General features: G+C 38.7%; 1 protein-coding gene across 2 annotated transcripts in view; it reads left to right on the forward strand.

The window, feature by feature from the left end:
• mfsd3 (major facilitator superfamily domain containing 3) overlaps window positions 1-11,312 on the forward strand; it is a 30,966-nt gene extending 19,654 nt beyond the window's left edge. For both annotated transcript variants that reach the window (XM_036144499.1, XM_012881305.3), the window contains exons 4-6: window positions 1,100-1,200; window positions 4,763-4,872; window positions 9,787-11,312. In XM_036144499.1, coding sequence (XP_036000392.1) covers window positions 1,100-1,200; window positions 4,763-4,872; window positions 9,787-9,993 — 418 coding nt within the window. In that variant the 3' untranslated portion in view covers window positions 9,994-11,312. The remainder of the gene's footprint in view (window positions 1-1,099; window positions 1,201-4,762; window positions 4,873-9,786) is intronic.
• Window positions 11,313-11,738: the final 426 nt, after the last annotated feature.

An 11,738-nucleotide genomic window follows, 5' to 3' on the forward strand; every position in this document is an offset into this window, starting at 1 on the left:
TTTTAGTGATCGTTGTGGTATAACTTCCCATGGTCAGTACCATTTCTGAAGTGAAATTACCTTCACAACCTTATGTGACAACTGCGATATTAAATGTCCCAGGTTTGAACACAGTCTGTCAGACTTTGAGTAAACAGGGAAATTGTAATTTTGTGTTCATAACTGCACATGAAAGGATTTTGTCAAGAAGTTTGTATCATCATCGGATGCAGAAAAGCTACTTAAAAGCTTGAAGCTTGGTATTTGGAAATATGTACAGAGTATATATGATCTCAAGCTTGAAAACAATATTTTTGAAGCCAATTCAAACGGCGCCTTCGTTGCTCATGAAAACCTACATTCTGAAATTACACCTTTTTGCATGTTTTTAATACATTTGAACAAAATGGTGATAATACTAAATTTCCATATCATTACATGCCTAATCAGGAGTCAGGGGCCTCTCAATCTGAAAATTAGTCATTGCTCATTGGATCTCTATTGAAAGGCTTAAAGTAAAGTGGTAAATTTAGTGTAGACAATGCACTCACCATCTTGAATTAAATAGTCTGCTTTGTGCAACAGACCCTTCTTCCTCGCAATCTTTTTTACACATAAATAATTACATGCAGAAAAACATAAACAAACACACACAGTCCTTTGAGTGGCAGGTATCCTCTGAGTGATTGGCACTGTTAATCCCTGTTGTCACATCAACAGCGTGCGTTCCCATATGTGTGTGTCTGTGTGTTTGTATGTATGTTAACAGTGATTAATTATCTCTCTCATGCTGAGGATCTCCTTAGGTTATTGATTACGTCACGAATCAAACCCACAGGGGGATGATTTCTTTGCACTAACAGGGAATCAATTAGTGTCTGGGGACTTGTTTACTTACGCGCTTGCTGACATGTAAATGTGTGTGTCCATGAGTTTGTGTTAGTGTAATTGTGTGTGATACAATAAGAGACTGGATGTCTCTAAATGTAATGACACCAACCCGGAGGCTTTGCCCATCACATCATATTGCTCACTGATACACTTTTAGCTAAACTGTTTATTTATTTTTTTTCACCCCCACATATTCCTGTAAATTGTGCTTTTTCTGGTTGTTCCTCAGCATTGGGGCTATGATGCGACGGGTGTTTGTGCTGCGAACCGTCAGCATGGTCTTCCAGAGTTCTCTGCTCACTGTGCTGGAACCATCGCCTCTCATGAAAGGTGAGGAACTGGATGTGAATCAAAACCCTGTTATTAAGATGATACTGACAAACAGGACATAGTCGAGTACGTCAGGTCTCTAAGAAGATATGGCTCAACCCGGAGATCCGTGTGACCTAAAACCAGCAGCGAAGTATGACTCTTACCACCACCAAGTCCCTTTGATCCTCTATTTGTATTAAATTAATTCTGCAAGTTAAAGGCAAAAGACAACTTACAGCTCCAGTAGGTTAAAAAAGAAGGATCTTACATTTGTGTTGCAACCTATACATTCAGAAACCCTTTAGTTTTACATAGTTATATTCATTTAGACTGAAAATTAAAATTTATTTGCATTTCATTTAAAAAAAAAAACAGGCAAGAAGAGGCAGGGGATGTTCATTTGATTAGCCCCAATCGTAAACAGGGTAATCAAAATTGCTTTACTGGAAAAGCAAAGATTAGAAATAAAAAATGCAAGATACTAAAACCAAAAGGCATACCAGAAAAAAAAACGAAATCATGTTAAAAGCAAGAAACATTGATAGACAAATTTGAGCAATTAAAAAGCTAAGACATAATCGAAATGATGAAACAACCTTTGGCCCTTATGGTTTGGTTGCATTAGTCAACATTTTCTGCACATCTCAGGTTTTCAGGCTGTTGATTCCAGAGCTCAAGATATCTAAATAAAAACTAAATGCTGTCTCCTCTTGTTTAGTTTCGGTCCTTGGAAAACAGACAGGTTTGAGCCATGTAGACCCCTCGCTGGTGAGCTGAGGGGTCTACATGGTTCATACCTGACCAGCAAATGTAAAATGCGCCTTAGACCCAAGACCATCTTACCTAATACAGATTAGAGCATGTTCCTGTTTTTCCCTTTATTTTTTCTTTGCATTTTGTTTTAAAGATGGGAGTAAGCTGATTTTGTAATATACTTTTTCTTTAGTTGGAAACATTCACATGTGGGTCCATAATGACACATAAGTATTTTGAAGACAATACTTAACTTAAAAAAAAATCCCCAAAAAAACAGTACTTTTAAGAATAGTTTTACTGTACCATGCCTTTTAAAGTAACACCATTCTTACTTGGTACAATTTCTGGCTACTCTACCTACCTCTAGTTACTTCACTGAATGAAAAACAAACATGTTTTAACCAAAAATACACCAGACTCAAACACACACCTACAGAGTTTGTGATTAATGTTTGTACATACGCTTAGTTGTTCTAATGTTATTTTCAATGTATTGAGCTTGGTGTGCTGATTGTAGGTCAAGTATCCAGTACATGTTATATACTGTATATTGTCATTGGAAGTAGTTTGCAATGTTCAAGCATGTATTCATTACCTACCATATTAGTTTCAAAAGCTTTATAATCTTTTGCATTACATAATTCTTTACAAATTAAATCCAATGTTATGATCAAGCAGTGAGTAAAAGTCAAACTGACATACATTTTACTCATACTTATATTTTTTTGGATGACATTATTATTTTATTTTTTTTTTACTTCAGTAAAAATATTTTCAAGCAATGCTACACAAGTAAAATATTTAGCTACTCTACCCACCTATGGTTTTTGGTAAGCTTAAAGGAGCATAGCGCAAGTTTTGCAGATACATATTATTAATTTCTTTCCCATACATGCCCTTAGAATTGTCCAATGTGTTAAATGAGTTATCCTCTCTTTACCACAGTTGCCTCTATAGGCTGGATATTCAGTTTATAAGGAATTGATTCAGGCTGAATCCTCTTAGCGTGCGTGTGGGTGTGACACACAGCGCTCTCTTGGTCACCTGGCTACTTTGAATCTCCGCCGTAATCGATGCATTTCCGAGAGAACAAGGGCTAATATATTCAATATTTATCGCTTCTTTTTTTTTTTTTACCTGAGAAGACCTTATAAACTAAAGACCTGTGCAGTCACAGCAGCAGATGCTTTTCCTGTTTTCCCATGCACGTGCACGACACTGGTGTCATTTCAATTTATCACCAGCGGGGGCAGACGTCTACAAAAAATCTTGGAACTGCCACTATGCACCTTTTAAGGTAATTCTGACCCATCCACCCATGGATATTTTGGACACACTTTTTCAGTAACTTCGATGGACTATGGTCAAGTGGTGACAGCACTTGTGTGTCATGATTGTATTGTAGAAGATATTGTAGTACTCTTTAATCTGAGTTAGTGGGATCATGTAGATATTAAGTAGCCCAAAAATGGAGCCTTGAGGTACCTCACATGTAAGGGTATAGCAAGATCTCGTTGTATTAGATCTCACAATATTGAAACATCACAAAATTTCTCGTTGATGTGACCACTATCTTGCGAGCACTGGCCAGTTGCTGTCAACGTGTTGTAATAGAAGATGGACCAACTACTAATTTGTTTTCGGCAGCATTTTGGGTTCCAATAGAAACAATAAATGGCAACAGAGTGACAGACAAGACACGGACAATATGTAAGCACTGCAAAAAAAAATATCAGCGTACACTGCTGCTAACATTATCGCAATGTGAAAACACATTCAGAACCACCACAGAACTGTGCTTAAGTCAGCAGAGGCTGTGAAAATGATAGTGAAATGAATCCCAACACTCAAAAATGCCTTTGCACCTGATCTTCCACATTTAAAAAAAGAAAAGAAGAAATCACTGATACTAATAGGATAACAATTTTTTTTAATCTTTCAAACTTGCATAGCTGTATTACATGCTGTTAGACCACTGTCTACAAACAGTACAGTTCAAATGATGACCTACCTTTAGTACAAGCTTTTAAGCCACATATTCAGTAGTTTTTTTGAGGATTGTGTGAGGGCACATTATGTTGTGGACACTGACACGGATGGCAAATTTGTTTTCATTGGAATGCCAGTCTACTAGTTCGCAGCATTCGTATCTTCATCATTTATCTTTGCTCAAGATATCAGCTTCCCTATCAAGCCTCTCAAACTGAAAGTCAGGGCCCATCACTCTGCCTCCGCTCCAAAGCCCGACAAAGATTTCTGAAATCTTAAAGGCAAAGGGGGGGAAAAAAGAGAAAGGAAACAGAAAAACATTCAGTTTCAGATTTTCAATATTACATGATAACACTCCGCTTCCCAATCTTCCATTCTGATCAGGCGGCGTATCTGTGTGACACCGGCAGCCTTGCATCGCTGACTGAAGAGTCTTATTCGGCAAAAACTCTGGTGTCTTCAGTGAATAATTCAGTGTTCGTGGGAGCAGATAGGCTCTGTGGTTCCTCTGTGTTTCCCCACTAACGCTGCTCTGCCACTTCCCCTTAGAGGATAACACTACATGTGTTTTGGAGATGTGTGTGTGTGTGTGTGTGTGTGTTTGGGGGGGTATGCTACTCCTCAGCAGCGTACCTTTATTTTTCGCTGCTTTATCTCTTCACTTTGACTTCTACATAGAATAGGTATGAGGTGTAAAGATAAAGAAAACAGAGTAGTACAGCTTTTTCCCTGTCAGGAAAGGATTTCTATTTTATTTTTTGCTTTTTTTGACTTGGATGCACATGTTTTGTGATTGACTATGATCCACTTTGCTCGCATGTGTCTGCCTCTGCAGGAATGGCGGTCCTGAGCATGAGTGTTCAGCACTTCCTGGGTGGTCTCATCACCACACTCACCTTCACTACCATGATGCATTGCACTCAGAGGGCAGAGGAAAGCATTCAGGTAACAAACACTTCACTCACTCTCTGTTTGCCGTCTTGTTGATTTTGTTTCTCGTTTTAATCACCGTTATTCAGCAGTGTAGGGTCATATCCTACGGCTTAAATAATCGGCTTTTTCTCAATCGCTATGTTCTTTTTTTCCTGTCATCTGTTTTTGCTTTATGTGCTATTATGTAATATGAAGTGATTTCTTTTATGGGTTGGCAGAAAAAGACGGGACCACACCTACTGCCGGCATTACCTGTCACTTCTCACCAGCTGTCTCCACCTGTGAAATCTCAACATTAATCCCAAATCCATTTCTGTTTTTTAATGAATGTATTTTTTTCTGTTCGTCTTTTTCTGCCGAGTTTCTGTCTCCAGTTTCCTCGCTACGTTTTGTTCTTCATTATGAACTAAATGCTCTCTTTTTAGACTCCCAACTTTTTCTCTCCTCTCTTGATTTGTTGCTTTCTTTTGTCCCCCCCCCCCCCCCCCCCCCCCCCCCCCTGCCGTAACTGGGCCATCATTGCCTGAAGGTAATGGCTGTTCACGCAGCCGTTCAGACGTCACTCAGTCAGTCTGTGAAGGTGACAAATTATAAGTTATATTATTGTGGCTCCTTGCGTGTGAAACGAGAACAAAAGAAACAGGCTGTAGAACAGGTGTCAGGAGTCTCCTATGAGTTCAGGAGTAAACAATGACAAAAAAATTTTGCTCATAGCTGTAGTTGTTTTGTTTGTGTCTTTTTGCTTTTTAGTGACTGACTGTACGTCTATGTGCAGAAGACAAGGAAGCGTTAGCTTGTCTGCGCTCAATGTGTGCGTAGCATGTGCGTGTTACTGAAAGTAGTGCTATCCAGTAACAGAAAGCTGATAGTGTGAGTGCTTGTTATGGATACCCAGGAGAAAGAAACCAAATCTGTTAAACAAGTTGTTCAGAATAAAGACACTCCACTTAGCTTTGGTCACACAGGCTCTCAGAGACCTTCGACATCGGAGCGCTGCAACAGACTGCCGGTGAAGCGCTCACTTTCTGAAATCACTGTGAGCTCCTCGCCTCAGTTTGGTCAACAAAGTCTGACTCTAACATTTAGAAGCAACAAGATCATTATTTAGTCAGATTTGACTGAAATGCCAACTCATGAAACCCTGAAGTATCTTGTTTCGTCAGACATAAACAAAAAGAACACAATGTACAGTCCTATGAAAACATACATACTCGAACACATGGAGGAGTCATTGATGCATTCTGGGAATACTTTGGTCTGCCCATATCAATGACTTTGATTGAAATTTTCTCCCATCTTTAGATCGGAGCATTATGTGGTGCTTTTTAAGGTTAATTTTAACACATAGTCTGATTCCTAAAGTGGAAATAATCAGATGTAGAATTTAACCAATAAAAGGTGGTTAATCTTAGTTGATTCATCAATAGTGTATAGGCAATTATAATTTTACATCTGTTTAGGTTGTTTGGATAGATTATTCTCCTTTTTAATAAATGAAATCATCATCTTTTAGTATTTGCACCGGTTAGCTTTGTTTTATCTGTTTGGCATGTAGTCAATCAGAAAACGAGTTGAGGGAAACCCCAAGACAAAAAGACCCCCCACCGCACCTCTATGTCATAGTGCAGCAAACAAAGAGCCCCTCAGTTTGCTATGTATCCACTGCTTTAAAGGTGCATAGCCACGTTATAGGACTTTTGTTAAATTTATACGTCAGTAGCTCACTCTGGTTGTATACAAAGTTTTTCTGAAAGATTATAACGTCCTGTTGGAGAATTAGTTAATATTTTGCGGTTTTATGCTTGGTTTTTGCTCAGTTTGTTAGTAAATAAAGCCTTTTGTGTTTATTTTTAATAACAACGGAAGTACGTACTGCCCATGCGCAGCAGGGGATAAAATAAGGACGTGGTTAACGGCTATTAGCATCATCCGGCGAAACAATGCAGAATTGTCCAAGATCCAGTGAAAAAAAACACGAAAAATATATGATTCCAAGGGCGAAAGACTGGAATGTTGCTGGAATACAGCATGAACGTTGGTGTTCACTGAAGCGGCACTAAACCTGCCGATTGCTCAGATGTGACTGCAGAGTTGACTGTCATGAGTAAATGTTCTGATATGAGGCTCTTAAAGTAGCTGTTAGATCGTTTTATTTCATTAACAATTTTTATTTTGTGCAGTTTCGCAAGATTTCCCGTCCGATATCCGAATCTGATTGAAATCTGTCTGTGTGTGGTGTGTTGTGCTTGACGTCTGAGCGGTCGCCACACATTGTACGAACAAGCCTGTTTTATCTATGATTTTTTTTATCATTGCATGTGGTGTCTCTCAAGCCCTGAAAATTGGCCGACTATTTTAAAATCTCGCCTTGTGAACCAGCATCAAGACATAACTCCATTTCTGCTGTGACTTCTGCCAAAAGAATACACTTAGTTGTATTTTTTAAAATCTGAAAAAACCAAACTGAAATAAGCTGCAATGCATAAACAGGGATGATAGGGTAGGTCCGTCATTTTCTGTGGTGTTTACAACTGCAGCCTCTGTCGGAGAACGTTCCTCCTTTATGCTTTGAAGTCCCTAGAAATTATTATTATTATTTTTTTTTATATCAACAGGTCAGACCTCCAAAAAAAGTAGTATCGGCCTGGAAAAGCCTGATCAGTGCAACTCTGATTAAAACAGCACTCAAAATATTCTTTCCAGCCTTCCTGCTGCGAGCAGTCTTTGATTGATTTTATATTGGGGCCAGAGGCAATGTCACACTGCAGGTGTGAGAGCGCAGTCACCGGATAACAGATTTTTATGCCATTTTCAAAGTGAAATTATAGACATTTTAAGCTGGTTTCAGCATCTTTTACATAGAGTTAGCATGGGTACTATTACTGAGTTTAAGTCTCGGAGTGTTTACTAGATAGTGAATGAAGATCTTTACTGCAGAGATTTCCAAAAAATGTATCTCTCTGCTGTAGCAGCCTGAATGTCCAGTCTACACATCTCTATAGAAAATACAGTTTCCTGTAAATAGCTTCTAACATTTCTGCGCTTCCTCTGACTTAAATTTTAAAATTTTTTGCTTATACTGAAATGAGCTTACTTTCTCCACTCTTCTTCCCACAGTAAAAAACTTTTGCACTGAAGAGTTCTTAGCCATGATAAAAAATATCAGTCTGAAATGAATCAATTTGAAATGGTGTATCTCTACTTTTCAAAGTTTTGTACATGTTTTTTTTTTTTTTACATGTAGTGAGTTTGGTATTGGAAGAATTGTGTTCATCAGTTTTAACCTTTAAAGGTGGCTTTGATGAGGAGAGGGTGGAGGCTTGCAGAGATAAGTCATTTGTCCCCATCTTTCTCCCTCTCCATCACTGAAGCCTTAAAGCTGATATTAGATACTCCTGTTCATCTGGTCTCTTTACATTGTCTCCGTCTATGACCTCATGATACACCCACTGGCAAAAAATATCTATCAGGTCTGCTGTCAAAGGATGTTAAAGTCAGCTGTTACAGTTACTTTGTAATAATAACAATACAGTAACACACAAAGATTTAGAAGTTTTTGTAGATCAGGAGATGATTTTCCTGTAAACTGCATTTTTCAAAGAAATACCTGCATGTCTAACCTTTCAAAAGTCTCTGCAGCTAACAGGTCTTCAAGGTCTGCAGCGACATCGAAGCCCAAAAGTATTGATACGACCTGAAAGATTTAGATTTAAAATATTATTTATTCAACTTACTACTTTGCTTCTGGAGAAAATGAGACAAGACTGCAAAGATCAGGAAACAATGGCAAAGAAGTATTAGTTTGGATTAAAAAAAGAAAAATCATGTATATGCTTTTTATTAGTTTATTTAAAAAATAGCATGACAAACTCTCTTTTACAATTTTCAGTAATTGAGGGAAAATCGTTATTTAGATTTCAGCAAATTCAACCCTCTTTATATTTGCTGAGTAGCTTTTTGCATGTTTCCACTCGTATTTTGATGATTGAACTTTGGTGATGAACAAAGTCTTTGAGGTTTGAAGGCCTCTCGGCCTTAGAACAGAGCAAAGAGGACTTTCTTTCTGCAGACCTAATGGCTTTGTGCGGTTTGGACCCATCCTGTTTTGTGGATGGGCCAAACCAGACAGTGATGGACGAACGCAGGACTGAATGAATGACGGCGGTGTAGAAGATGCCCAGCAGCTCCTGTGGAAGGCTGTACTGTATTTGCAGCAAGAAGTACGGTTTCTGCTGAGGACCACCTCAGGTCCTGAAAAAGGTTGGTTTCTAGGAACCAGAAGTGATCCACAGCAGACGCAGTGTTGTTGAGGATGGTGACGGGAGGCAGTGTCGAAAGCATTAAATGTTTTTATTGGAATGTCAAATCAACTCACTAACATGGTCAAAACCACCAGTCAGGATCTCAATTTAAAACTTTATTTTGGAACTTGAAAGAAATGATGGTGCCTTGTTGATAAAACGTGCTAATGAAGAATGTTGCCAAGAAAGCCAGAGTAGGAGCATCATAGCAGTAACTGGGATTCTGTTTTTTTGGTTAATGGTTGTGTATATGATTGTTAATGGTTGTGTATATAGTGAGACATTTCAATGTTCAGCTATTGAATGAAATTACCCCCCCCCCCCCCCCCCAAAGAAATACAACTGTGAATATTCTTCTAAAAGTGGTTATTCTCAGTTTCTGTGCTACATTTTTAGTCAACCTCCTCCTTTTCATTCTTTTTCTGATGATTAAAGACAGGTGCTTTCCTCCCGCCTCTAATTGTTTCCTTTCTTTTTACTGAGAGAAGCACAATCTACTGACTTTAGCTACGTTTCTGTTAAATGTTCTACTCTCTACACGTCTTCCTTCCACTCATCTTTTGCCTTATCCGTTTCACCCCCTACTTTTGCCTTTCTGTAACTCTGCTTGTCATTCATCTTTCAGGCCACCCACTACAGTTTCCTGGCCACTCTGGAGGTTCTGGGGAAGCTGATGTTCAGCGCTTTGGCGGGAGTAGTGGTGGACTGGTTTGGTTTCCAAGTGGCCTTTCTCTTCTTCCTCACCCTGTCTGCTGGAACAGCCCTGCACGTGTGGACGGCTACCTTCACCGGCGCTCTCAGGGAGAATCAGCTCAAAGAACAGCCCAAATGACAGCTGTCTTTAAAGTGGCCATTTTTCACTGGAGTTTGACTATGCTAGAGAATATTAAAGAAAGGAACTTTCTTGAATCTTAAATTAGGATATTAGGTTATTTAATATATCAACAGTCTTAAACAAATATTAGCCATTCTTTAAAGGAAAAAGCTACTTTCCTTTAAGTACTCTGTGACTGAGTGCACTTTTGTTACATCACTTCACAGTTTACATTTCATTTGTTTTGCTTTGAACATGTCTCCAATAGTCTTAAAAAGATTAGTTAGGTGATGAACCTTGCTCACAGAGTATAGATCCTGGTTATGGCTGCATAAAAGAATCAGATTATATATGGAAGTAGTCGAGCTGGTATTTATCTCAACGAAAGATGGTTTGTTGTGTTTGGTAGAGACATATTTGCTGAAAGTTTTGTAGTAGCTAAAATCAAAGGGAAATATAATCAAAGCGTATTCTATCATCTGAGCCAACTTGATTTTGTTAAGTGTCAGCAATAAGAGCTGCAGCCAAAAGCAATAGTGCTACTCGGGTTTTGTTTACTCTGTATAATCTCCTGTGTTTACAGTTGTCAACTCATTAATCTCTGCTACCTCATATCGCCACTGTAAGGTACAATATAGATACACAGAGCACATAGTAACTGCATAAAAGTAGAGTAGACACGTAGACATCCCATAACACGTCGGTAAGATAAAACGGTGATTGTAATTGTCGTCAGAAGGAGAGTAAAAGTGTAGTTTAGCTCCTGAATAAAAGAGCTTTTGTTTCATGTCATAAACCATATATTGCAAAGTTAACCCTTACATTTTGTAATCCTACAAGTGTCTGAATAAAGCTTACACTTGTAGGAAACATCTGCCTTACAGTCTGCATGGTGCCATCTTGTCTTAGTTTTTGACCAGACTCAATAAAAAAGCCAACTTTCAGCAAAAGCGCTTGAATGACCAGACACAATTGGAAATGAAAGTTCCAAATCGCACTGTTTTACTTTTTTTGTTATACTTTTTAAACATGATTAATGCACAGTAATAACGAATAATGGCTCCTCTTGCTATTGTATCACATAGAAGCACTGAATAAGAAATAGAAAAAGGTTTGTCCCAGCAGGCCATGTAAGAATACAGCGATATTCGAGTAGATTTTGCTAAAGGAAACATTTGGCCATTTGCTTTCTCTTACATTGTAAGGAAATGACATGACATACCTAATAATGTAGCCATGCTTTGACTTGTGGAGCTTCAGAGGCAAAGGAGGTCTTTTGTCTCTCAGCTACTGTGTTGCCTGACATTTGCACAAAAATAAAGCTGCTGAGAACATTTTTAAAGTGTTTTTTTTATTTATTTACCCCCTTGTCTTGATTATATCAGATTTGTCTTATGTAGATGCCGTCCCTTTTAAAAATCCAGGTTGGCTTCTAGCAACCAGATTTACAGTACCACACTGGGTCTCTGCAGTGTGGTGGCTGAGGGCTACAGGAGTGATTAGGGCCCGTGTCACAGCATCCGCAACGTAAACAGCTCTAATGACACAACAAATGCTGTAAAGGAGGATTAGGCCGGCTTACACGGCCCGTCAATACACCTCCACTTTACATGTTCCCATCCGGCCTCATTATCTTGGCTTTCCTTTTTTTCCCCCTTATAGTAGGAGTGAGAGGGAGGGTTTGAGGAGAAGCTTTTATTCACTCCCCCCTTTTTTTTTCTGAAAAGAACATTCATCGAGAGCAATGTGCCTGATTGATTAGA

The sequence above is a fragment of the Fundulus heteroclitus genome, chromosome 12, assembly GCF_011125445.2.
Source record: "Fundulus heteroclitus isolate FHET01 chromosome 12, MU-UCD_Fhet_4.1, whole genome shotgun sequence".
Lineage (NCBI taxonomy): Eukaryota > Metazoa > Chordata > Actinopteri > Cyprinodontiformes > Fundulidae > Fundulus > Fundulus heteroclitus.